The sequence below is a fragment of the Odocoileus virginianus genome, chromosome 2, assembly GCF_023699985.2.
Source record: "Odocoileus virginianus isolate 20LAN1187 ecotype Illinois chromosome 2, Ovbor_1.2, whole genome shotgun sequence".
Classification (NCBI taxonomy): domain Eukaryota; kingdom Metazoa; phylum Chordata; class Mammalia; order Artiodactyla; family Cervidae; genus Odocoileus; species Odocoileus virginianus.
In genome coordinates this window covers 85639186-85662573 of record NC_069675.1, presented here as the reverse complement: position 1 = coordinate 85662573, position 23388 = coordinate 85639186, and the positions used below count along the sequence as shown (strand labels likewise).

At 44.1% G+C, this 23388-nt stretch overlaps 1 protein-coding gene and 1 long non-coding RNA gene across 2 annotated transcripts in view; one reads left to right on the top strand and one right to left on the bottom strand.

Moving 5' to 3' along the window:
* Positions 1–23388, bottom strand: part of LOC139030202 (uncharacterized) — a 38086-nt gene that overhangs the window by 3915 nt on the left and 10783 nt on the right. The gene's annotated exons all lie outside the window — the stretch shown is intronic.
* On the top strand, positions 3809–21797 carry RSAD2 (radical S-adenosyl methionine domain containing 2). Its single transcript, XM_020912076.2, has 6 exons — positions 3809–4300; positions 8977–9138; positions 12871–13100; positions 15119–15268; positions 17444–17476; positions 19417–21797. Exons 1-6 carry the CDS (start codon positions 3949–3951, stop codon positions 19579–19581), a joined length of 1092 nt encoding a protein of 363 aa, XP_020767735.2. The 5' UTR covers positions 3809–3948; the 3' UTR covers positions 19582–21797.

Sequence of the window (23388 nt, the reverse complement as noted above, 5' to 3'; positions counted from 1 at the left end):
CTGGTGATGTCCATGTGTAGTCTTCTCTTGTGTTGTTGGAAGAGGGTGTTTGCTATGACCAGTGCATTCTTTTGGCAAAACTCTGTTAGCTTTTGCCCTGCTTCATTCTATACTCCAAGGCCAAACTTGCCAGTTACTCCAGGTATTTCTTGACTTCCTACTTTTACGTTCCAGTCCCTATAATGAAAACAACATCTTTTTGAGGTGTTAGTTCTAGAAGGTCTTGTAGGTCTTCACAGAACCATTCAACTTCAGCTTCAGCATTACTCTTCAGCGTATAGACTTGGATTACTGTGATATTGAATGGTTTGCTTTGGAAACAAACAAAGATCATTCTGTCGTTTTTGAGATTGCATCCAAGTACTGCATTTCAGACTCTTGTTGACGATGACGGCTACTCTATTTTTTCTAAGGAATTCTTGCCCACAGTAATAGATATAATAGTCATCTGAGTTAAATTCACCCATTCCAGTCCATTTTAGTTCACTGATTCCTAAAATGTTCATGTTCACTCTTGCCATCTCCTGTTTGACCACTTCCAGTTTGGGAGAAGGCAATGGCAACCCACTCCAGTACGCTTGCCTGGAAAATCCCATGGCTGGAGGAGCCTGGTAGGACACGACTGGTAGGACAGAGTCTGACATGACTGAAGGACTTCACTTTCACTTTTCACCTTCATGCATTAGAGAAGGAAATGGCAACCCACTCCAGTGTTCTTGCCTGGAGAATCCCAGGGACAGAGGAGCCTGGTGGGCTGCTGTCCATGGGGTCACACAGAGTCGGACAAGACTGAAGGGACTTAGCAGCAGCAGCAGCAGTTTGCCTTGATTTATGGATCTAACATTCCAGGTTCCTATGCAATATTGCTGTTTACAGCATCGGAATTTACTTCCATCACCAGTCACATCCACAGCAACAGTGTTGTTTTTCCTTTGGCTCCATCTCTTCATTCTTTCAGTTATTTCTCCACTGATCTCCAGTAGCATAAAAGGCACTTACTGACCTGGGGTGTTCATCTTTCAGTGTCCTATCTTTTTGCCTTTTTACTGTTCATGGGGTTCTCAAGGCAAGAATACTGAAGTGATTTGCCATTCCCTCCTCCAGTGGACCACGTTTTGTCAGAACTCTCCACCATGACCCATCCTTCTTGGGTGCCTGAAGAACAATGGACAGAAGTTAGTGACATTGTACAGGAGGTGGTGATCAAGACCATCCCCCAAAAAAAGAAATGCAAAAAGGCAAAATGGTTGTCTGAGGAGGCATTACAAATAACTGTGAAAAGAAGAGAAGTGAAAGGCAAAGGAGAAAAGGAAGGGGATACCCATTTGAATGCAGAGTTCCAAAGAATAGCAAGGAGAGATAAGAAAGCCTTCATCAGTGATCAATGCAAAGAAATACAGGAAAACAATAGAATGAGAAAGACTAGAGATCTCTTCAAGAAAATTAGAGATACCAAGGGAATACTTCATGTAAAGATAGGCACAATAAAGGACAGAAATGGTATGGACCTAACAGAAGCAGAAGATATTAAGAAGAGGTGGCAAGGCTACACAGAAGAAGTATACAAAAAAGATCTTCACAACCCAGATAATCACGATGGTATGATCCCTCACCTAGAGCCAGACATCCTAGAATGTGAAATCAAGTGGGCCTTAGGAAACATCACTACAAACAAAGCTAGCAGAGGTGATGGAATTTCAGTTGAGCTATTTCAAATCCTAAAAGAAGATGCTGTGAAAGTGCTGCACTCAATATGTCAGCAAATTCAGAAAACTCAGCAGTGGCCACAGGACTGGAAAAAGTCAGTTTTCATTCCCAATCCCAAAGAAAGGCAATGCCAAAGAATGCTCAAACTACCACACAATTGGACTCATCTTACATGCTAGTAAAATAATGCTCAAAATTCTCCAAGCCAGGCTTCAACAGTACATGAACTGTGAACATCCAGATATTCAAGCTGGTTTTAGAAAAGGCAGAAGAACCAGAGATTAAATTGCCAACACCCACTGGATCATCAAAAAAGCAAGAGAGTTCCAGAGAAACATCTATTTCTGCTTTATTGACTATGTTAAAGCCTTTGACTGTGTGGGTCACAACAAACTGTAGAAAATTCTGAAAGAGATGGGAATACCAGACCACCTGACCTGCTTCTTAAGAAATCTGTATACAGGTCAGGAAGCAAGAGTTAGAACTGGACATGGAACAACAGACTGGTTCCAAATAGGGAAAGGAATACATCAAGGCTGTATATTGTCACCCTGCTTATTTAACTCATATGCAGAGAACATCATGAGAAAGGCTGGGCTGGAGGAAGCACAAGCTGGAATCAAGATTGCCGGGAGAAATATCAACAACCTCAGATATGCAGATGACATAACCCTTATGGCAGAAAGTGAAGAAGAACTAAAGAGCCTCTTGATGAAAGTCAAAGAGGAGAGTGAAAAAGTTGGTTTAAAACTCAACATCCAGAAAGCTAAGATTGTGGCATCTGGTCCCATCACTCCATGGCAAATAGATGGGGAAACAGTGGAAACAGTGGCTGACTTTATTTTTTTGGGCTCCAAAATCACTGCAGGTGGTGACTGCAGCCATGAAATTAAAAGACACTTTCTCCTTGGAAGAAAAGTTATGACCAAACTTGACAGCATATTAAAAAGTAGAGACATTACTTTGCCAACAAATGTACATCTAGTCAAAGCTATGGTTTTTCTAGTAGTCATGTATAGATGTGAGAATTGGACTATAAAGAAAGCTGAGCACCAAAGAATTGATGCTTTTGAACTGTGGTGTTGGAGAAGACTCTTGAGAGTCCCTTGGACTGCAAGGAAATTCAACCAGTCCATCCTAAAGGAAACCGGTCCTGAGTATTCATTGGAAGGACTGATACTGAAGCTGAAACTCCAGTACTTTGGCCACCTTATGGGAAGAACTGACTCATCAGAAAAGACCTTAATGCTGGGGAAGATTGAAGGCGGGAAGAGAAGGGGACAACAGAGGATGAGATGGTTGGATGGCATCACCGACTCAAAGGACATGAGTTTGAGTAAATTCCAGGAGTTGGTGATGGACACGGAAGCCTGGCATAATGCAGTCCACGTGGTCACAGAGTCAGACATGACCGAGTGACTGAACTCAACTGATAAGTGAATCACTTTTTTGTACACCTGGAACTAACACAACCTTATAAATTGACCATACTTCAATTTTTTTTTTAAAAGAAGGATCTTAGAAAAGCATCTGATTTTTCTCATCTTTTAAAAATGGTGTAGACAAGCATAAACCTGTAGGAAAAGATAAATGGCTGAATTTCAACATTTGAAACATTTTACCATGTGAAAATGCATGCTTTAAGAGGAGTCACTAAAGGAAGATTCAGGCATTAATGTCTCTATGTGCCTATGCATTTCGACAGATCTGAAAGGGGTCCTGAGCTGATAGAATCTGCTCTCATCGTCCACCAGGCGATCACTCTTCACTCTTTGGCTCTCCTCTCCAGACAAACTCTCGCTGAGCCACTGCAAGCAAAGGGCACTGGGGCAGATGCTCCTACAGTTTATGTCCTCCACTAGTAATGCAGCGGCTGCAGAGATGGTTATGTCTCTGCCTAGTTCTATCACTACCTGCTGGATCCAAACAGAGCCTCAAGAGCAGCATGTCCATCTACATCCAGTCTGAATTATTACTGATTCCAGGAGATGGAGCTGAGCCATGGGGCAGAGAAAAACAGATGTTGGTCCTACTCCTGAGACTTCAGTCTTGGCCCCGTTCCAACTTTCATTTTCACGAAGAAGGAAATCGAAACTTAGCCCTCAGCTGAGCGTTAGTCAAGAAAGGTGTGTCCCTCCTTTCATGTGACAGGTTGCCAGGCATGTATAAAAGCCAGCCTGCGGCTGCAACGCAGCCTCAGGGTACCTGCCGACACAGCTCAGCCTCAGGACGCCTGCCACCATGTGGATGCTGGTACCCATTGCGTTCGCTCTCAAGCTGCTGAGCGCCTTCCTGCAGCCCCTGGGCTCTGTGTGGAGCAGCCTGGGGCCCCTGTTCCTCCAGCTCCGGGCAGCATCTTGGCTGGCAGGGGCCGAGAGGAGCCGGCAGCTCCAGGGCAGGAGGGAAGCAGGGGAGCCTGGCAGGGCAGAGGGAGAGGGAGGCGGCGACCTGCCCACCACCCCCACCAGCGTCAATTACCACTTCACCCGCCAGTGCAACTACAAGTGCGGCTTCTGCTTCCACACGGCCAAGACGTCCTTCGTGCTGCCGCTGGAGGAGGCCAAGAGAGGTCTGCTGATGCTGAAAGAAGCAGGTGAGTCCCCAGACCTAGGAGAGCCCCCAGGTGCTCTGTCACTTCGAGAAGGGCGAAGAGGCGGGGGCGGGGGGCAGCCCCCGCCAGAGAAGTCCCCCAGGACCTCAGTCCTTCCCAGGACACAGCGGGGATGCACTCCGGCCAGAGGAGGTCGGGGCGAGCTGTGGATGGGTGCCGAGATCTTCCCAACCTGCAGAGTGGGCTGGCATGGGGGAGCAAGCATTACAGCTTCTTCTAAGCAAGGAGCGTGGGGAAGGAGGCAGGTTGGGAAGTTGTGCTGCTCTCTGAGTTCATGGACTGAGTTCCCCAGAGACAGCTGATGAGAGCTGCCAACAAAATGTTTGGGTTTGTTGTTTGGGATTATTCACGTGCTCTTATCATAAATATTTAGAGACGCTGTGTAGGATTCAAGTAAGGCAATGCTTTTGCTCTGGAGACTTGCTCACTGAGTGTCACCGCATCAGTAACAGGCAGGCATCTCAGAGAGAGCCCAGCCGGTCCAGGTCCAAGGTGATCTGTCCTCCTCCTCTCCCGTCCTCCTGTCTTCCCTAGAGCACCTCCTAAGCCAGCAACCTCAGCCACATCACCAGCTTCTTTCTCAACTTGCTTAACTCTGCTGCAGACATATAACACGCCTTTGCCCCGGCTTGCACACATCCTGAACGTCACAGTGACCACATCCCGATAAGCAGCAGGCAAATCTGCACAGAGATCAGCAGGGTGCCTATAGCTCCTGCCGCCTTCAGCCCCTGACCTTCCTGCCCGGGGTAACCACTAGCTCCTATTCTGACACTAGCCTTGCCTGATTTGGCACTTTATATGCTGAGAACGAGCACCTGACCTTTACTGGATCTGACGTATTTCACTCCCCATATGTCTGCCCGGTCATCTGTAGCTCATCCAGTGCCTGACCCACCTCGCTGCCATTCCCAGTGGCGTCTAGTTCAGCATCTTGGTATTTCTCACCAGGACTGTTGCAGTTCATCTCATTGTCCCCGTGTCCCCATGGAAAGCACGTGATCGTACGGAAATATATGTCAGATGCATAACTCCCCCTACTGAACTTTCTTGCCTGGCTTCTAAGCCCAAGCTTGCGAGCACAGGCTTCAAGCACCATGTTGCCATCCTCACCCCATTTTCTGAAGGACCGCATGCTATGGGCACATCACGTGACACAATTCTCCCCCAACACCTTCCTCGTGGACCCTGATCACACTGTTCTCTCTTTCTGGAATGCCAGTCACCCCAGGCTCTGTTAGTGAAATTTCAAAGCTCCTTAGAATTATTCCTGGTCCTCTTCATGCAAGATACCTTCCCAGGTGGCACTAGTGGTAAAGAACCCACCTGCCAATTCAGGAAACCCAAGAGGCTGGGGTTCGATCCCTGGGTCAGGAAGATCCCCTGGAGAAGGGAATGGCAACCCACTCCAGTATTCATGCCTGGAGAATCCTATGGACAGAGGAGCCTGGCGGGCCAAAATCCATGAGGTCTCAGAGTCAGACATGACTGAGCAACTAATTACATAGCACAATGCCCTCCAAATCCACCCATGAGGCTGCGAATGGCAGAATTTTCATTCTTCTTTATTGCTGAGTAGTATTCCATTTGGTTTATATATACCACATCTTTATCCATTCAACCTCTGATAGACACTTTTAAAAAATGGAAAAGCTTTTGGCACAGCTAACAAAACCACTGACAGAATGAAAAGACAACATGAATGAGAAAAGATACTTGCAAATGAGATGACTGATAAGGAATTAATAGCCAACATATATAAACATCTCAGACAACTGAACATCAAAAAACAAACAACACAGTTAAGAAATGGGCATAAGAACAAAATAGACATTTTCCAAAGAGGAAATGCAGGTAGCCAACTGTCTGTGTCCATGAAAGGATGCTCAACACCACTAATTAACAGGGAAATGCAAATCAGAACCACAATGAGGGATCATATCACCTCACTCCAGTCAGAATGGCTACCATCGAAGAGATCACAGATAACAAATGCTGGAGAGGATGTGGAGACAAGGGAAACCTGTACGCTGTGGGTAGGAATGTAAATTTGGGCAGACACTGTTCAGAGCAGTATGGTGGTTCCTTAGAAAACTAAAAACAGAATTGCTGTGAAAAAAAAGTGAACATGTTAGTCACTCGGTCATGTCCAACTTTTCTTGACCCTATGGACTATAGCCTGTCAGGCTCCTCTTTCCAGGGGATTCTCCAGGCATGAATACTGGAGTGGACTGTCATCCCCTTCTCCAGGGGATCTTCCCAACCCAGGGATAGAACTCAGGTCTCCTGCATTGCAGGCGGATTCTTCACCATCTGAATCACCAGGGAAGCCCGGTGACACAACAATTTCACTTCCGTGTATATATTAGAAAGAAGTAAAAACGCTAATTGAAAAGAAACATGCCCCCAATGTTCACAGCACATTACTTACATTGCCAAGGTATGGAAGCAACCTAACTGGCTATTATAGCATGTTTACAATCGTGCTCTTTGTTTTATTGTTTTGTTTTTAATACTTGGGTCCCCAAAGAGTTTGAGATCTAAGACTTAAAACCTGATATTCTGTTTATATTTTTGTCTAGCAAAATATCTAGCAGGTAATAGGAATCTAATGAATTTTTTGAATAGATAAATTAATGCATGAATGAAAAAATGAGGAGAGGACTGAGGTTGTAGAAAGAACTTAGACTCTTGATTCATAAGGCCAGTATTTGAGTTCCTGCTCCAGCACTCATTAGATGTGCCAAGAAATTTGACTTTCTATCAGTTTAATATTCTTTAAAATATAGAGCATAATGATAGCTCAAATAGCAATCTTACAAAGTTTCTACAAGGCACAAATAAATGAATGCTCTTGTGTTTTTAATAGAGCATAAACTATTATAGTTAAAATTAGTACATATTATGACCTCTCAGTTTCAAGTAAATAAGACCAAAGTTAGTTAAAATGGTTAGGGTATAGTATGGATGGCATGTCCTGTAAGTTAAATTTCTGGTAAATGAAGGAAAATCTATTTTGGTGACTATTTAAATTTAAATTTACTTTTAAATTTAAATTCAGAAAATAAATGTAAATATACATTACATTTAAAATTAAAATTGCTAAGCTGGATAAAGAAGCTTCACTCATAGCTCAGTTGGTAAAGAATCTGCCTGCAATGCAGGAAACCCAGGTTTGATTCCTGGGTCGGGAAGATCCCCTGGAGAAAGAAACGGCAACCCACTCTAGCGTTCTTGCTTAGAGAATCCCATGGATAGAGGAGCCTGGCAGGCTACAGTCCATGAGGTCACAAGATTCATGCATGGCTGAAGCAACTAAACCACGACCACTCTGGATGAAGATGCTTCCAAAATATATTATTTCCTCCTCTGACTTTTACATAGCAGGTTGAATAGAACGAAGCTATATGAGTATCGTCACAGCTCTTGACCTGAGCTGTGACAGGACTGTGTCACACAGTCCTGTGTGTTGCCACCACTATGAATGAGTGGCTCCTTTTCTAAGCTCTTACCTGCATCTCTACATCCTGTTCCTTCAGTCTTCTTGCTCACTCATCCCTCTGACCTGCTCCTCAAACTCATCACGTGCTACACCGCTGGCAACACACTGTTTCACTTCCCCAGTTATCTGTCCCTGTTTAATCACACTTTTAGGGAACAATATTTTATTTGGAATAATAATGCTTGTCACACAAGCTGCCTCCTAGCATGTTAGCTTATGAAGAGTGAGATGACATAATTTATCACTCTCCCACTGCAGAAACATTTGAGAGCAAAACAGGGTGCTGGGAAGAACAACTGATGAGATGTGGTCTCCGTAAACCAGGACTGTCCTGGGAAAGCCAGGATGGAGGGCAACCTCACTTTAGAAAGATCAAAGGCTTTGGAGCTTGCACCTGTGTCCTAGCTTTATTTCTCTCTGTTGAGTTCAATTCATTCATTCAGTCCTGTCCGTCTCTTTGCGACCCCTTGAACTGCAGCACGTCAGGCCTCCCTGTCCATCACCAACTCCAGGAGTTTACTCAAACTCATGTCCACTGAGTCGGTGATGACATCCAACGATCTCATTCTCTGTCATTCCCTTCTCCTCCCGCATTCTATCTTTCCCAGCATCAGGGTCTTTTCCAATGAGTCAGTTCTTCGCATAAGGTGACCAAAGTATTGGAGTTTCAGCTTTAGCATCAGTCCTTCCAATGAATATACAGGACTGATTCCCTTTAGGATGGACTGGTTGGATCTCCTTGCCATGCAAGGGACTCTCAAGAGTCTTCTCCAACACCACAGTTCAAAAGCATCAATTCTTTAGCACTCAGCTTTCTTTATAGTCCAAGTCTCACATCTATACATGACTATTGGAAAAACCATAGCCTTGACTAGACCAACCTTTGTTAGCAAAATAATGTCTCTGCTTTTTAATATGCTGTCAAGGTTGGTCATAACTTTTCTTCCAAGGAGTAAGCGTCTTTTAATTTCATGGCTGCAGTCGCCATCTGCAGTGACTTTGGAGCCCCCCAAAAATAAAATCTCTCACTGTTTCCCTATCTATTCGCCATTTCTCTCCAGTCTCATTCTATTACCTTGAGAAAACACACATTAAAATGATAACATGTTGATGAAGTGCTAAAATAGAAGGAAAATCCATATGCTGTCTGTCCCAGGTATGGAGAAGATCAACTTCTCAGGTGGGGAGCCGTTCCTCCAGGACCGAGGCGAGTACCTGGGCAGCCTGGTGAAGTTCTGTAAGCAGGAGCTGCAGCTGCCCAGCGTCAGCATCGTCAGCAACGGGAGCCTGATCCGAGAGAGGTGGTTCCAGAAGTACGGTGAGCAGCCCCCGCTGCATGTGACTCTAGCCTCTATCACTGTCTCTGTACTTCCTTCCACCCTGGGCCTCCGGCCTGGCCTGCTGGGGATCCGAAGGGAGAAAAAAGCAAGTATGCTTGTTCTAATCTCTCTTCAGGCTGCATGCTGAGTTTCGGTAGGGCTCTCATAAACAAGTATGGCAAAGCAGATAGCAGGACCCACCAGCAGATGCTCCTGTCCGTTATCAAAGTAGCTTTAGTTGAGTCATTACTGGGGAAGATGAACACAATGGACAGTTTTGCAAACCCCGACCTTATTGTTTCCTGTTTATGTTTAATTTTTAGAGTATTTATGGAAATGACTCTATTTTAGTAGTCTCCTGTATAAATTGAGGGATTGGACTAAAACAGTGATTCTCCCCTCTGACTATGTATTTGGCTACTGAGGAACTTTAAGACATCTCTGCTCGGATTGGCCTCCAGACTATTTATTTCAGAGCCTTGTGGTGTGTGGACATTCCAACTTGGGGTGCTCCAAAGGGATTCCAGTCTGCAATCAGGGTTACAAACCCCTGGTCCTAAGACTGTTGATATTTTGTCACTAAGTCATGTCTTACTCTTTTGTGACCTCATGGATAGTAACCTGCCATGCTCCTCTGTCCATGGGATTCTCCAGGCAAAAACACTGGAGTGGGTTGCCATTTCCTTCTCCAGGGGCTCTTCCTGACTCAGGGATCAAACCTGTGTCTCCTGCATTGGCAGGTGGATTCTTTACCACTCAGCCACCAGAGAAGCCTAAGACTGTGGAGGTCCCTTAATGCTAATTTTTACATAGATATTAATATTCTTGGAGAAGGAAATGGCAACTGACTCCAGTTATCCTTGCCTGGAAAATTTTGTGGACACAGGAGCCTGCTGGGCTGCAGTCCATGGGGTTGCAAAGAGTCAGGCATGACTGAGCAACTAACACTTACACTTATTAATATTCTTAGAGCAGTACCTGGAATTTATGAAGCATTTGAAAAACATTAGCTATCATTACATTTTATTTTATTTATTTGTTTCTTTATTTAGTCTATTCTATTTATGTTTTTTACCAGTTTTTTTAAATTAATTCTTATTGGAGTATAGCTTCTTTACCATATTGTGTTAGTTTCTGCTGTTAGTTTCTGATGTTTACATGCATCCCCTCTTCTTTTGGATTTCCGTCCCATTTAGGTCAGCACAGCCCTACTATCATTTTAGTAAACAGTTCTGATTGGGCTCTTCCGGTAAAATGCTCTGTGCTTGCTTTCTGTGAGATGTTTGAGTCTTGAAATCATTCAAAGGGTAGTTGCATGTACGATGTGTTGAGGATGTTCACGAGGATCTCTGATGAAACCCTCTTTCCTAGAGGATGAAGAAATATGGACATGGGGGAGGGGAGGGCGGGGTGTGGGGGAGGGTTGTACTTCCCATCTGGGAAAGGTTAACAGCAGGAACGCAGGGCCACGAGTCAGCAACAAAACACCATGAAGGGAGTCACTCAGTCAAAGGTGAGCGTCAGAAATTCAAAAGAAAGCTTTGGGGACTGGATTTAGAGAGATAGACAGGGTTAGGCAGCCATGTGAGCACAGGAGACTGAGTTGGGTTTGCTGGCTGTGTCCTGGGCAGTGTGTTCCCTCCAAGACGTGTGGTGTGCGGAGTAAGGACCATCAGCAGTGTTGCACCTTAGGGCAAAAGCTCAGAGGCTGGTCTGGAGAGGCAGTGCAAAGCAGCGAATTTGGAAGTGCATAAGAAAAAGCATGACGCTGAAGCTCCAATACTTTGACCACCTGATGCGAAGGGTCGACTCATTGGAAAGACCCTGATGCTGGGAAAGACTGAAGGCAGGAGGAGAAGTGGGAGGCAGAAGATGAGATGGTTAGATAGCATCACCAACTCAATGGACATGAATTTGACCAAACTTCTGGAGTTAGTGGAGGACTGGAGAACCTGGCATGCTGAAGTCCACGGGGTCACAAAGAGTCAGACATGACTTAGTGACTGAAAAACAGCAAAGAAAAAAGATCACTGGGGTAGGGAGACAACAAGAAAGTGCAAGGACTATTCATAGCAGACACGTTGACAGCCAATTGTGAACAGTCACTGATTTTTATCCTGTATCAGAGATCAGGGTCAGTGTTGCCATATGCTCAAATTATTAAAGATACGTCCTAAATCTACACTCTATTTTTTACACCTTTTATTTTGTATTAGAGTATGTGCCATGTGCTCAGTCACTCAGGCGTGTCAGACTCTTTGCAACTCCATGGACTATATAGCCGGTCAAGCTCCTCTGTCCATGGAATTTCCCAGGCAAGAATACTGGAGTGGGTTGCCATTTCCTCCTCCAATTTAGTTATACATAAATCCATTCTTTCTCAAATTCTTTTTCCCATCTAGGTTATTAAAGAGTATTGAGCAGAGTTCCCTGTGCTACCTAGTAGGTCCTTGTTGGTTGTCTGTTTTAAACATAGCAGGGTGTCTAGGTCAGTCCCAAGTGCTTTCACTTTGTCAGTCACAGACCTGAGGCTGTCAGTGCCCTGCTTCCTCCTGGTGATCATGCATTCATTCTCTAAGTCTGTGAGTCTGTTTCCATTTTGTAAGTAAGTTCATGTGTATCATTTTTAAGATTCTGCTGCCTTATCATTCCATATTTCTCTTTCTCTGCCTGATTTCACTCAGTATGACAATTTCTTGGTCCATCCATGTTGCTGCTTTGGCATTATTTCATTCCTTTTAATGACTATGTTAAATTTCCCAAATAAAAATATTTTAAAACAGCGTGAAATATTTTTGTTACTAAGTCCAAGCTCGCTCGGCTCGCCACACGACAGGCCTTAAAATTGGGAGAGGAGGTGTTGAGACAAGGAATAAGGACTTGACTTCAAAAGCTGGCAGAAGGATTAGATGGTAGACTGTCTCAAAATAACCATCTCATTGGGGTCTGGAGGAGATGAGAAATAAAGTAAAAAGACCCCAGGTTTTGCAAATGTTCCTGCAAGGGTCCTCAGGGAGGGGATGTGTATATTTCTTTTCTCTTGCAGGCGGACAGGGTCAGGGTGTTTCCCTGAACAAAGGCATTTTGGTTTAACATTACGGCAGAGGGGCAGGGTTCTCCGGGGCAGGCCATTGTGTATGGACAGTATTCTTTTAGTGAACAATAGCAAAGGGAAGCAAAGGTTAAAGTAAAAGACACAGAGCTGACATGTAGTCAGATTTAGCTCTTGTAACATTTGTAAATGTCTGGAAGAACAAACAAAGTGTTTTTGCCAACTTCTGTGGTCCATAAGGCTCCAGTTCTCCACCTCTGGCTTGAAAGCCTATGCTGTTTTTTACATATGATTTTGTTTCTTTATTTTTGACTGTGCTGACTCCCCTGCCGTGTGGGCTTTTCTCTAGCTTTGGGCTCTTGTAGCGGACAGGCTTCTCATCACAGTGGCTTCCCGTGTTGCGAAGTACAGGCTCAGGGCCGCGTGGGCTTCTGTTGCTGTGGCTCCCGGGCTTGGAGCCCAAGCTCAGTAGTGGTACTCGGGCTGGGTTGCTCGGAGGCGTGTGGGCATCTTCCTAGATCAGGGAGTGAGCCCGTGTCTCCTGCGTTGGCAGGCAGATTCTTTCCCAGTGAGTCACCAAGGAAGCCCCAAATCCTATGCTTTCATCTTTGGATGGAATAGCTTAACATAAGTTCTCATCCTTGGATGGAAAAGCCTAACAGTGATCGTTTTCCTTCAGGTGAATATTTGGACATTCTTGCCATCTCCTGTGACAGCTTTGATGAGCAGGTCAATGTCCTTATCGGCCGTGGTCAAGGAAAGAAGAACCACGTGGAAAATCTCCAGAAACTGAGGACATGGTGTAAGGAATACAGAGTGGCCTTCAAGATAAACTCAGTCATCAATCGATTCAATGTGGACGAGGATATGAAGGAACAGATAAACGCACTGAACCCCGTCCGCTGGAAGGTACAAACTGCATTGCTTTTGTGATTGTAAGGAAGTGAACATTCAGGAGAGATTTGCTTCAGGGACACCAAAAATGATAAGGATACAGAGAACTCTGGACTCAGAGAGTCAGCTGGGTTGGATCCTTCTTTCTGTTAGACTTAGAATCAGCTTCTGGGGACTCATCCCATACACACTGTCCTGAAGCAGATTAGCAGGAGGACTTGTGTGAATATGTCTTTTTTTGGTGGGGGTAAAGATTTATTTATTTTTGCCTGTGCTGGGTCTTCACTGTCATATGGACGTTTTTGTAATTGCAGCGATGAGGGGCTCCTCTTTAGGTGCAGTGCGTGAGTTTCTCATTATGGTGGCTTCTCTTGCTGTGGAGCACAGGCTTTAGACTTCAGTAGTCAGCAGCGTGTGGACTCGCTCTGTAGCTGTGGTGAATGGGCTTAGCAGCCCTGAGGCATGTAGGATCTTCCTGGTTCAGGGATCGAACTCATGTCCCTTGCATTGCAAGGCGGTTTCTTAACCACTGGACCACCAAGGGAGCCCCTGAATATGTGTTCTTAACAATCTGCCCTGGTCATTGTCATGCGGGAATCCATGAAAGTCTGTGGCTGGACCCTAGACTAATGCAACTGAAGATAGGATGTAGAATTCAATTCTAGCAAGGAAAAGAGAGGAAGAAAACTCATGTAATATGAAGCTATGTCTGCTGGGATAAAGTGGGAAGGCGAAATGGGAAAGGTCTGATTCTGCCAAAAAGCTAGGAAGACTTCATGTAGGAGGCGGTATTTGACTCCTTCTCTAGCAGATGAGTCTTCCTTGATCAGATGGTAAAAAACCACCTGCAGTGCAGGCGACCTGGGTTTAATCCCTAGGTCTGGAAGATCCTCTGGAGAAGGAATGACAACCCACACCAGTATTCTTGCCTGGAGAATCTCATGGACAGAGGAGCCTGGTGGGCTATGGTCCATGGAGTCGTGAAGAGTTGGACACGATTGAAGCAACTTAGAAGGCACGCATGCACATAATGGCTTGAAACCTAAAGGGAGAACCCCAAAATTAAACTGTTAAATACTTTAGGAAGCCTATTTCACCTGGTATATTTCATCATTTAAATCTAAAATGTAGTAAGAAAGCAATATGCAATTTTTATATAAAGGTTTAAAAGCTACTTTAAAAAATACCACAGTATAAATACTAACAATAAAATTCTGATCTAAAAAGTTGAAAATTTATAGGCAGACATATTGTAAATGGCTTCCCAGGTAGTACTAGTGATAAAGAATCTGCCTGCCAATGCAGGAGATTCAGGAGAGGTGGGTTCGATTCCCGGGTCAGGAAGATCCCATTAAGAGGGCATGACAACCCACTCCAGTATTCTTACCTGGAGAAACCCATGGACAGAGGAGCCTGGTGGGCTACAGTCCATAGGGTTGCAAAGAGTTGGACACAACTGAGTGACTGAGCACACATACTATAAACCTGATTATTTTGTATCACAGAACTATGACATAGCTACATACATAAAAATCACTTCTATTCCTCAACCAAAACTGTTCATCTCAATAGATGTAACTAGCTAATGTTCCAAACCCAAAGGCTAGAGATGCCCCCAAAAGTAATAGTAAAGGAGTTCCTCTCCTCCACTTTTGAATTCCAATTCTGTTCATCTCATGAAAATTATTTTTCCGAACACCAGAGATTTCTGGATATATAAAATATTCCTATAAATTTACGTTGATTTCAGCTGAAGTTTCTAATTTTGTAAAAGATGCCCAATTACCCAATGCCGATCCCCTGGAGAAGGAAGTGGCAACCCACCCCAGTATCCTTGCCTGGAAAATTCCATGGACGGAGCAGCCTGGCAGGCTACAGTCCACGGGGTCGCAAAGAGTTGGACACAACTGAGTGACTAATACTTTCACTTTCTGTGCTCAGGAGGGATGAAGCTTGGTTCAGAGGGAAATGCAATTTGGGACAGAAAGTGGTGGAAAGCTCTTTAGGAGGCCAACACTGCCCTTGTGTTTCAGGTCTTCCAGTGTCTCATAATTGAGGGTGAGAATTCTGGAGAAGATGCACTGAGAGAAGCGGAACGGTTCGTGATCAGCGATGAGGAGTTTGAAGCGTTCTTAGATCGCCACAAGGACGTGTCCTGCCTGGTGCCCGAGTCTAACCAGAAGGTTAGAAAGTGAACTTTCTAAGTGTATTAAAGTGTATTAATAGAAAGTGAATGTCATTTTGTTTCCCATCACACAGGTAGCTCCAAAGAGAAAAATGTCTCCACCAAGGGCTGCCCATGTTGGGATGTGGGAGGGTTTCGTGGAGAGAGGGGAGGAGTCTAAGGGTAGATATAGAAGCTGTACTAAATCTTTAGGTTTCCAGTGAGAACAGTGGGTATGTCTTGTTAGCACAAATGCATGTGTCCTGTAGATTAAACCGTGTCAACCAAAGCCCGTCTATACTGCAGAGCTTCCACAGAGTAAATAATCAGAGTGTTCTCTGAAGCCAAAGGAAAAAAAGAACTTCTTGTTCAAAGCTATGTTCCTGCAGTGTTAAGGAGAGGAGTAAAAATAAAACAAGTGAAGGTAGTCTGATACTCAACATACAGAGAACAGGTAAACTCATGTCAGTATGAAATGTTATACTGACTAAATAGCATAGTTCAAAGAACATTAGGAAGCCAGGATAAGTTTGCATGATATGATATTGGGTGCAAATAAAGAACAACAGGCAAAATCCATTTGACCTTTAATCCCAGTGTGCACGGATGTGTATGTACGTATCCCATGGTCGTCTTGGGGTAATGGATTATCAATCGTTTTTGTATACCTTGATAACTCTTTGGACTTTAAATTTTTCTAAAATAGGTAGTTTTGTTATTTTTCAACTATTTAAAAATCAAAAGCTTTCCCCATCTTCCCCCAAAGAATAAACATGCAACAAAATCTCTCCCTCACATGCTTATATCATATTGGAAATTCCAGAACAAGGACTCGGTCCTTATGATTTAGACTCCTAAGTCATGTTGACCAGAGCATGAATAAGAAAATCCCCAGATGGGGTTAGAGCAGCTTTCAAAAAGAGGACAGAGAACAGAGGAGAATACTCATATGTCCACACTGCTGTATTTGGCTTTTGAAAAGTTGTCTTAATTATGCAGTTAATGTGTGATCAAAGAAAATATAAGTTATAATAATCATTACTATTAATAGTTGGTGAGTACTTCACAGAGGGGCCATAAGCCAGAAATCACTCCCCCATTTCAGAAACACAGGGGCCTGAGTCATAGGATTAACTAACCTCACCATGTCAGAGGCAGGATTAACTGACCTCACCTACATCAGAGAAAGGGTTAACTGACTTCACCCACATCAGAGGTAAAGTTAGCTGACCTCAGCTGTGTGAGAGGCAAGGTTAGGCTGACTTCACCTATGTCAGAGGTAAAGTGAGGTGAACTAAAGTTGCCGAAGAGACCAAATGGCCTACAAGACTGAAAAATATTTACAATCTGGCCTTTATACAAACACATGTGCAGACCCCAACCTCTGTGGGTACATATGGAGGGTACAACTTCCTATAGAAGTACAGATACACCCTCCACATACCTCTGAAAGGTGTCATTAGTTACGAGGAATATAAGCAATATTCAAGTCCTCAGTAAGCTCCCAGGTAATAGCATTAAAGGGCTTCCCAGATGGCGCTGGTGGTAAAGAACCCACCTGCCAATCCAGGAGACATAAGAGACATGGGTTCAATCCCTGGGTTGGGAAGATCCCCCGGAGAAAGAATTGGCAACCCATTCCAATATTCATGCCCGGAGAATCCCATAGACAGAGGAGCCTGGAGGACCGCAGTCCATGGGTTGGCAAAGAGTCGGACACGACTGAAGCAACTTAGTAGACAGGCAGTAGCATTAAAGAGATTCTGCTTTATTTGCTGAAAAGGTGGTCCATTCGAGGCAGGTCACACACACACAGGGAACATTGAACAGTGCGGGACGGGGCACCCCAAGATCTGAAGGGCATGGAGAGTTAGCCTGGGGCTTCCTTGTCAGAGGTGCTTTCAGAGAGCCCTGTGACTCTTCCAGCAGGACACAGAGGCCAGCTTGCTGGAATCTGTTGGAATCTGAATGGACACGGACAGATTGCCGGGTGGAGGGCATTCTGGGTGGGGCGGGGCCCTCGCAGGTGGCTTTACCTTGTGGGGATGAATCCAAAGACGCTCAGGAGATTTGAGGAATGGCGACTCCAGAGATAAGGCGAAACAAACACACGGACATTGTAAGGCAGACAGCTGAACGTATGTACTGAAAAATATGCCTGAAACTAAATTTGTCTGTAATTTCTCCTTTGCAGATGAGAGATTCCTACCTTATTCTGGATGAATATGTGAGTATTTCTAGGGCATCATAAAATGATCCCTTAAAAATTAGCTAAGCAGCAAGGCCAGTGTTGAGTTACAGTCAGCATAACCATTTAACCCATATTCGTTCTTTTTAGCCAGCATTTCCTAGTTTTACTGTCACTGATTAGCATCAATATTATGGAGCCCTGGCTTCATTCACTGTGTCCATCTTGGAGCTAAGGCGTTGGGCAGGTATTGGCTTGAACCCAGTCCCAGTGTTTGCACGACCACCCTCACCCCCGCTCCCCCACCTCCCGGCCCCCGCCGCCCCTTCCACGGCGTCTTCCCTGTGGCTGTGAATCCACGGAGGTTGTGTGGAGCTGACTTCACACAAGGCAGACCCCTCTGTTATGCCATCTTTGGCTGGCTTCTCTGGTCACGGGGCACCAGGGGTTCTTTGCAGGAAGGACGTGTCACAAGTCACATTATTGCCTTTAATTCCTCAGATGCCTGCCGGCTTATCTCTAACAGATAGCTGTCGGCTTTGGGGTGAAGAGGTTGCAGAATCCCCTAAAGCCACTGATACATTCCTATGCCACTGCCTTTCGAGGGAAAGGATAACCCGGCATTCTCAAAACTGAAAAATCACTTCTCCCTTTCCCTCTCTGTCTCTCCTGTGTTTATCCCAATTCAGAAACATTTGCAAGTATTTCTAACACAGGACAAATACTTCCATTCAAAGACCTGTTTTTAAGAAATGAGTTTCAGGAAGAACAGTGGCTTTTCCATATTTAAGTTGGATTTGGTGTTTCAAGAAATGCTTACTGTGACTTTTGACACTTTATTATTTTCAAGTTAATCAGTGACGCTTCATAATCATTCACTTTTTTGTCAATATGAGCTTTCTTTACAGAGCAGAGGGGTAAGGTAACACAAGTGTTCAGTTTATGGGTTCAAGTTAGCGAGGAAAAGTCAAATGGAATTTATTTTTGGAATATCCTTACTACCTGGGGATTTTGACCAACGTTCCTTAAAAATTCTCTGGTATCTGCAGAGTTGGAATAAACAGAGTGGGAACAAAATTTACTTTTGGCAATTTAAGAGCATTTTGATATGGTAAGAATTACTATAAAATGCTCTGTGCCATGGTAGGTGATAAGGTATGAAGATCTGGTTCCTTGCTCCAAGATGCTTAATTTAGGATAAAAACCAAGACCCTTGGACTTCTCTGGTGGCTCAGTGGTAAAGAAGCCGACTGCCAGTGCAGGAGATGTGGGTTCAATCCCTGATCCAGGAAGATCTCCTGGAGGAGGAAATGGCAACCCACTCCAGTGTTCCTGCCTGGGAAATCCCATGGACAGAGGAGCTTGGCGGGCTACAGTCCACGGGGGTAGCAAAGAGTCGGACAGGCTGAGTGAGTGAACAGCACCAAGGCCCTTAACAGGGCATGTGACACTTCTTGATGTGGGACCTGCCTGGCTCTGTAGTGCCTCTTCCTACAACTTTCTCTCCCTTTCTTAAAAGCACATTTTATGACTCTTTACACTTATTTGTGCACACACAGTTTTCACACCAGCAATATCATCTACCTGAAATTTCCCAAACTTCACTGTATTGTTTCTGGGCTTTAACAATACTATGCTCTCTGGCTTACAATTTCAAAACACAGCTCAGATGTCAGCATCTTTTGGGAGCCTTTCCGGATTACCCCACTCTCCAATGGAGGGATACGTACATGTATACAATTCTGGTTATCCTGCACTTACCTGGCCTAACGTGTTCAGGTGTGTGATGGGAGCTGGTTGAGAGCAGAGATGCTGTCCAATGGGCTCACTGTCCCCAGGAGAGCATTTCACTTATAGGTCTCCACAAACATTTGTTGGAATGATTGGAATATCCAGAATCATTTTGAGTTGATCCCCATAGTTGAGTTTTATAGGAAAATTATATGGAAATATTCTAACTTTGGTCCTAAATTTCCTAGATGCGCTTCCTGAACTGTAGAAATGGGCGGAAGGATCCTTCCAAGTCCATCTTGGATGTGGGTGTAGAAGAAGCTATAAAATTCAGTGGCTTTGATGAGAAGATGTTTCTAAAGCGAGGAGGGAAATACGTATGGAGCAAGGCAGACCTGAAATTAGACTGGTGAAGTTGGACTGGTGAAGCTGGAAGCTGGACCACCCTCTGCCCACCTGTGGGGACCACCTTGGGACTCAGTATGTGACTGCCCCCTTCTGATGGGCACTTCTCAGGGGCCCCAAATCCTACTTTCAGTTGCACGTGGAATCTGGTTGTCTGTGGTAACTGAACACACACAAATAACTTAGATCATTGAAATCTGTAGCTCATACAAGACAACTAACCTTAGTTAATTAGCTTACTTTGCATTTAATGTTTGAGTGTGACTCCTGTGTTTCCATTTTGGAGTTGTTTTCCTAGTCCTTTCAGTTGATAGTTATTTTCCCATCTGGAAAAATTAGGAAGTCTCTCCACCTGTGGGGAGGCTTTTTACTTCTCAGTCTTTATATCATTGCAATCTTGGACATTTAACTAGAAGTTGAGAAATAGTCCATACATATTTCAAAAAATAAGAAATGCTCATCTTATCAGGCTTTGATGAGACCCAGAAAGAGATAATCTGTAGCCCACACTGACTATGCCAGGAATGTGAGCCATCTCCCCTTTGTTCTCCAAGATTCTTAACAAAACTGAGGTATGCTTTACGTTTCGTGATGGAGTTGACACGGGGTCAGGGCTTGGGTTGCCATGTGGATCTTCTGAGCCTGCAGGCAACGACACTGTTGATTTGCTTGGTTGTCTGCACATCACTGGAAAGTGACCGTTCCCTGGGTTGGCATGATCCCGTTGGCAAAGGCACCAGGTGACCGTGGAGCAGGGGATGGAGACTGGACCTGGCTTTCCTATGAATAAAGCTGCAGCACAAAGCTACTATTTCCCATTTAGCTCTGAACCACTTGAAATAAGAATGTGATCTAGGGCAACGTGAGAAAGTTCCAGAACCTTCTCTTGGTGCTAAGAAAGAGCTCGAGGAAAAATGTCACTTGAATTGGGTCAAGAAGCAAAACCCTCTTCTCGTGGAAATACCACGTGAACTTTATTCATGTAACCTAGACACTAACCCCTTGCCTGGGAAGTAATAATTTCCTATCATTGCTCTAAAAAGTCAAAATCATGGACAATTTTTTGCTCAAAGAACTCTTTAATAATCCAGCTGCCGTTTTGGCCACTAGATGGCATCTAAATGTTGCCTGATTCTGTTAAGCCCCCACGTAGAAATTCTACTTCAGAATCTTTTTTTCAAGACTTGCTGATTTTGAAAGTTTGGTTTAAGTGATTGTTTTTTCCCTCAAAAAAGATCCCTACTTCAAATATTAAGTCACTGTGATTCAGATGAAATATGAAGTGATTTTTCTCAATCTGAGGGAAACTACATTTCTCTTTCCCCAAAGAATATAAAGTAAAACATTGCACTTGAGAAAAATGAAAAAAAAAAAAAAAAAAAACATGTATATAAAGAAAAAAACAATTTAAAATACAAAAACTGAAACAAAAAATTAAAAAAAACAGAAAAATGAAAAATAAGCTTTTTAAATACATTTTCCAGCTGTTTTTACAGCACCACCCACTTCCTTATGCACTGACAGAATTTTCAAAGTCCTAATGTTTAAAATATTCAAGTGTTCATTTTTCTTTAGCTAGAGGAAGTAGCATTAGAGTAAATTTCAAGCTTGGATTATATAACATTTTGCTTTATATTTTCAGTTTTTAAGTATTTAATGTCCATTTTGTGAGACATATTTCTTTTTATTAGGAAAATAAAATGTAATTTCAGTGAGGTATCTCCGTTTAAGTCTTAAAGGCAAGTATTTTTGTGGTGCTTTCAATTACTGCTTGGTTAGGCTGTGACAATAGGAATGGAATTTTGTCTTAGGAAACCTGGAAAGACTGGACATTAATAACAGCATGCTGGTGTACAAAGCATGAACCTAAAACATCTGATATGTCGGCTCCTCTTCTATGACAATCTGGAGTTTGGAGTCTAGTTTTTCGATCAAGAAAGAGAATCATGATATAAAACAGGTAGACAATTCTCCATGAGGTTCTATCAGAAAGTAATTCATTGCACAGGCAGCTCTCTTGTTGAAAGGACTATTTCATACCTCATGATTAGATGAAGGCTACCCACACCATAAGCTTTTAAGATTTTGTCCTGAGTGTGTTTCGGACATCTTAGTTTTAGGGAAATATATGTATATATGTTTACTTTTTCTCTGTGTGGGATGCTCTTGTCTGCTGGTCTGTTGTTTTGTAAGATGTTGTAAATAAAGTAATTTTCGTACACTACCTTCATTCTCAGTGGGTCAATGTAATGAAGTCTCTCCTTGGTGTGTGTTTAAAATAATTGCAGGCTTTTAGAAACCACCATTGCTAAAGGCAAATACACTATAAAAATCAACAAAGTTACCAATAATTAATGAGCACATTTCAGACAGCCCCACTGGCAACAAGATGGAGCAGAGAAGAGCCACTGGGGAAAGCACTCCCCCTGTTTTAAATGAAAGCCAGCATCTCGGGGGCCTGGTGTCCTGAACTTGATCCCCTTGGAAGGAATGAATTCCTCAGACAGGCAGCAGGAATAGCAGCAGCCCAGGCTACACGTGGTCGCAGAGCCGCTGTTCTGAATATGACAGGGTGCATAGTCTGCAGAGCGGGCTCCTGGCACCCAGAGTCCCAGGTGGCATGGAGCTGCTCGGAGGACCCAGTTCTGAGTTGCCCACTCGGTCCCCGCCCCTCAGATGCCTCAGGCCAGGCCTGCCTCTATTCCTCCCCCAGCCTGACTTCCCCCTCCCATGTCTTCCCAACTCTTGAAGTCAAGAGTTCTACACCCCCAGCTCCAACGCCCACCTCACACCCTCCAGACTTGGACTGGCCCTTCTTAGACACGGGGCATTTTCTCAGACATGTCCTTGCATTTAATCTTCAGTTGTAAGTACTCACTTCTTGAGCTTTCCTGGTGGCTCAGATGGTAAAGGCATCTTCTTGCAATGTGGGAGACCCGGGTTCGATCCCTGGGTGGGGAAGACCCCCTGGAGAAGGAAATGGCAACCCACTCCAGTACTCTTGCCTGGAAAATTCCATGGACAGAGGAGCCTCGTAGGCTACAGTCCATGGGGTCGCAAAGAGTCCAACATGACTGAGGGACTTCACTTTCACTTTACTCACTTCATCAGGAAGGATATGGCCTCGTTATCTTTGCCCACCCTGGACTTGTCAGGCCAACCCTGGGCTCCAGACCCCAGGACAGGGATCAGATCCAGGGGCTTGAGGACAGTGAAAGAGACTCAAGAGGCAGCCCAAGTCGTCCAGCCTTGTGGCCGGGACATGGACAGCCATGTCTGGGGGCACAACCCAGCATCAAGTCTCTGCCGGCGTCTGCTGTTCCAGTCAGTGGCAAAGAATGGGAAATTCCACAGAAAGCCCACATAGCAAGTTCAACTCAGATGCCATTGAGTTGGGTTTGAAAGATGAGAAAGGCTTTTTAACCACATGTTCCCCCCATGATTCTAAGACGAAAAAGCATTTGGAGAATATTTGAGAAACAGAATACAGCAAAATGAAGAAAATAAAAATTACCCATAATTACAGTGGCCAAGAGGCAACTGCTAGCTCATTTCATGCATATTTCCAGTAATGCATATTTTTTAATAGAATTGAGTTCTTACTCAATTTTATTTTCCACATAGCTTCTGCAGGATTTTAAAACCAACGAGCATTCTTACACTTTAATGAGAACAGCCAGTTCTTAACAATTCACACGAAAAGATGAGAAGAGATTCAATGGTATCCAAAAAACCACAGTTAATTTGAAGGGAAAAAAAAAACCCACCAGATTTGGGTTTTGAATTGTTTACAAATTTGATTAGGAATGTGAGTG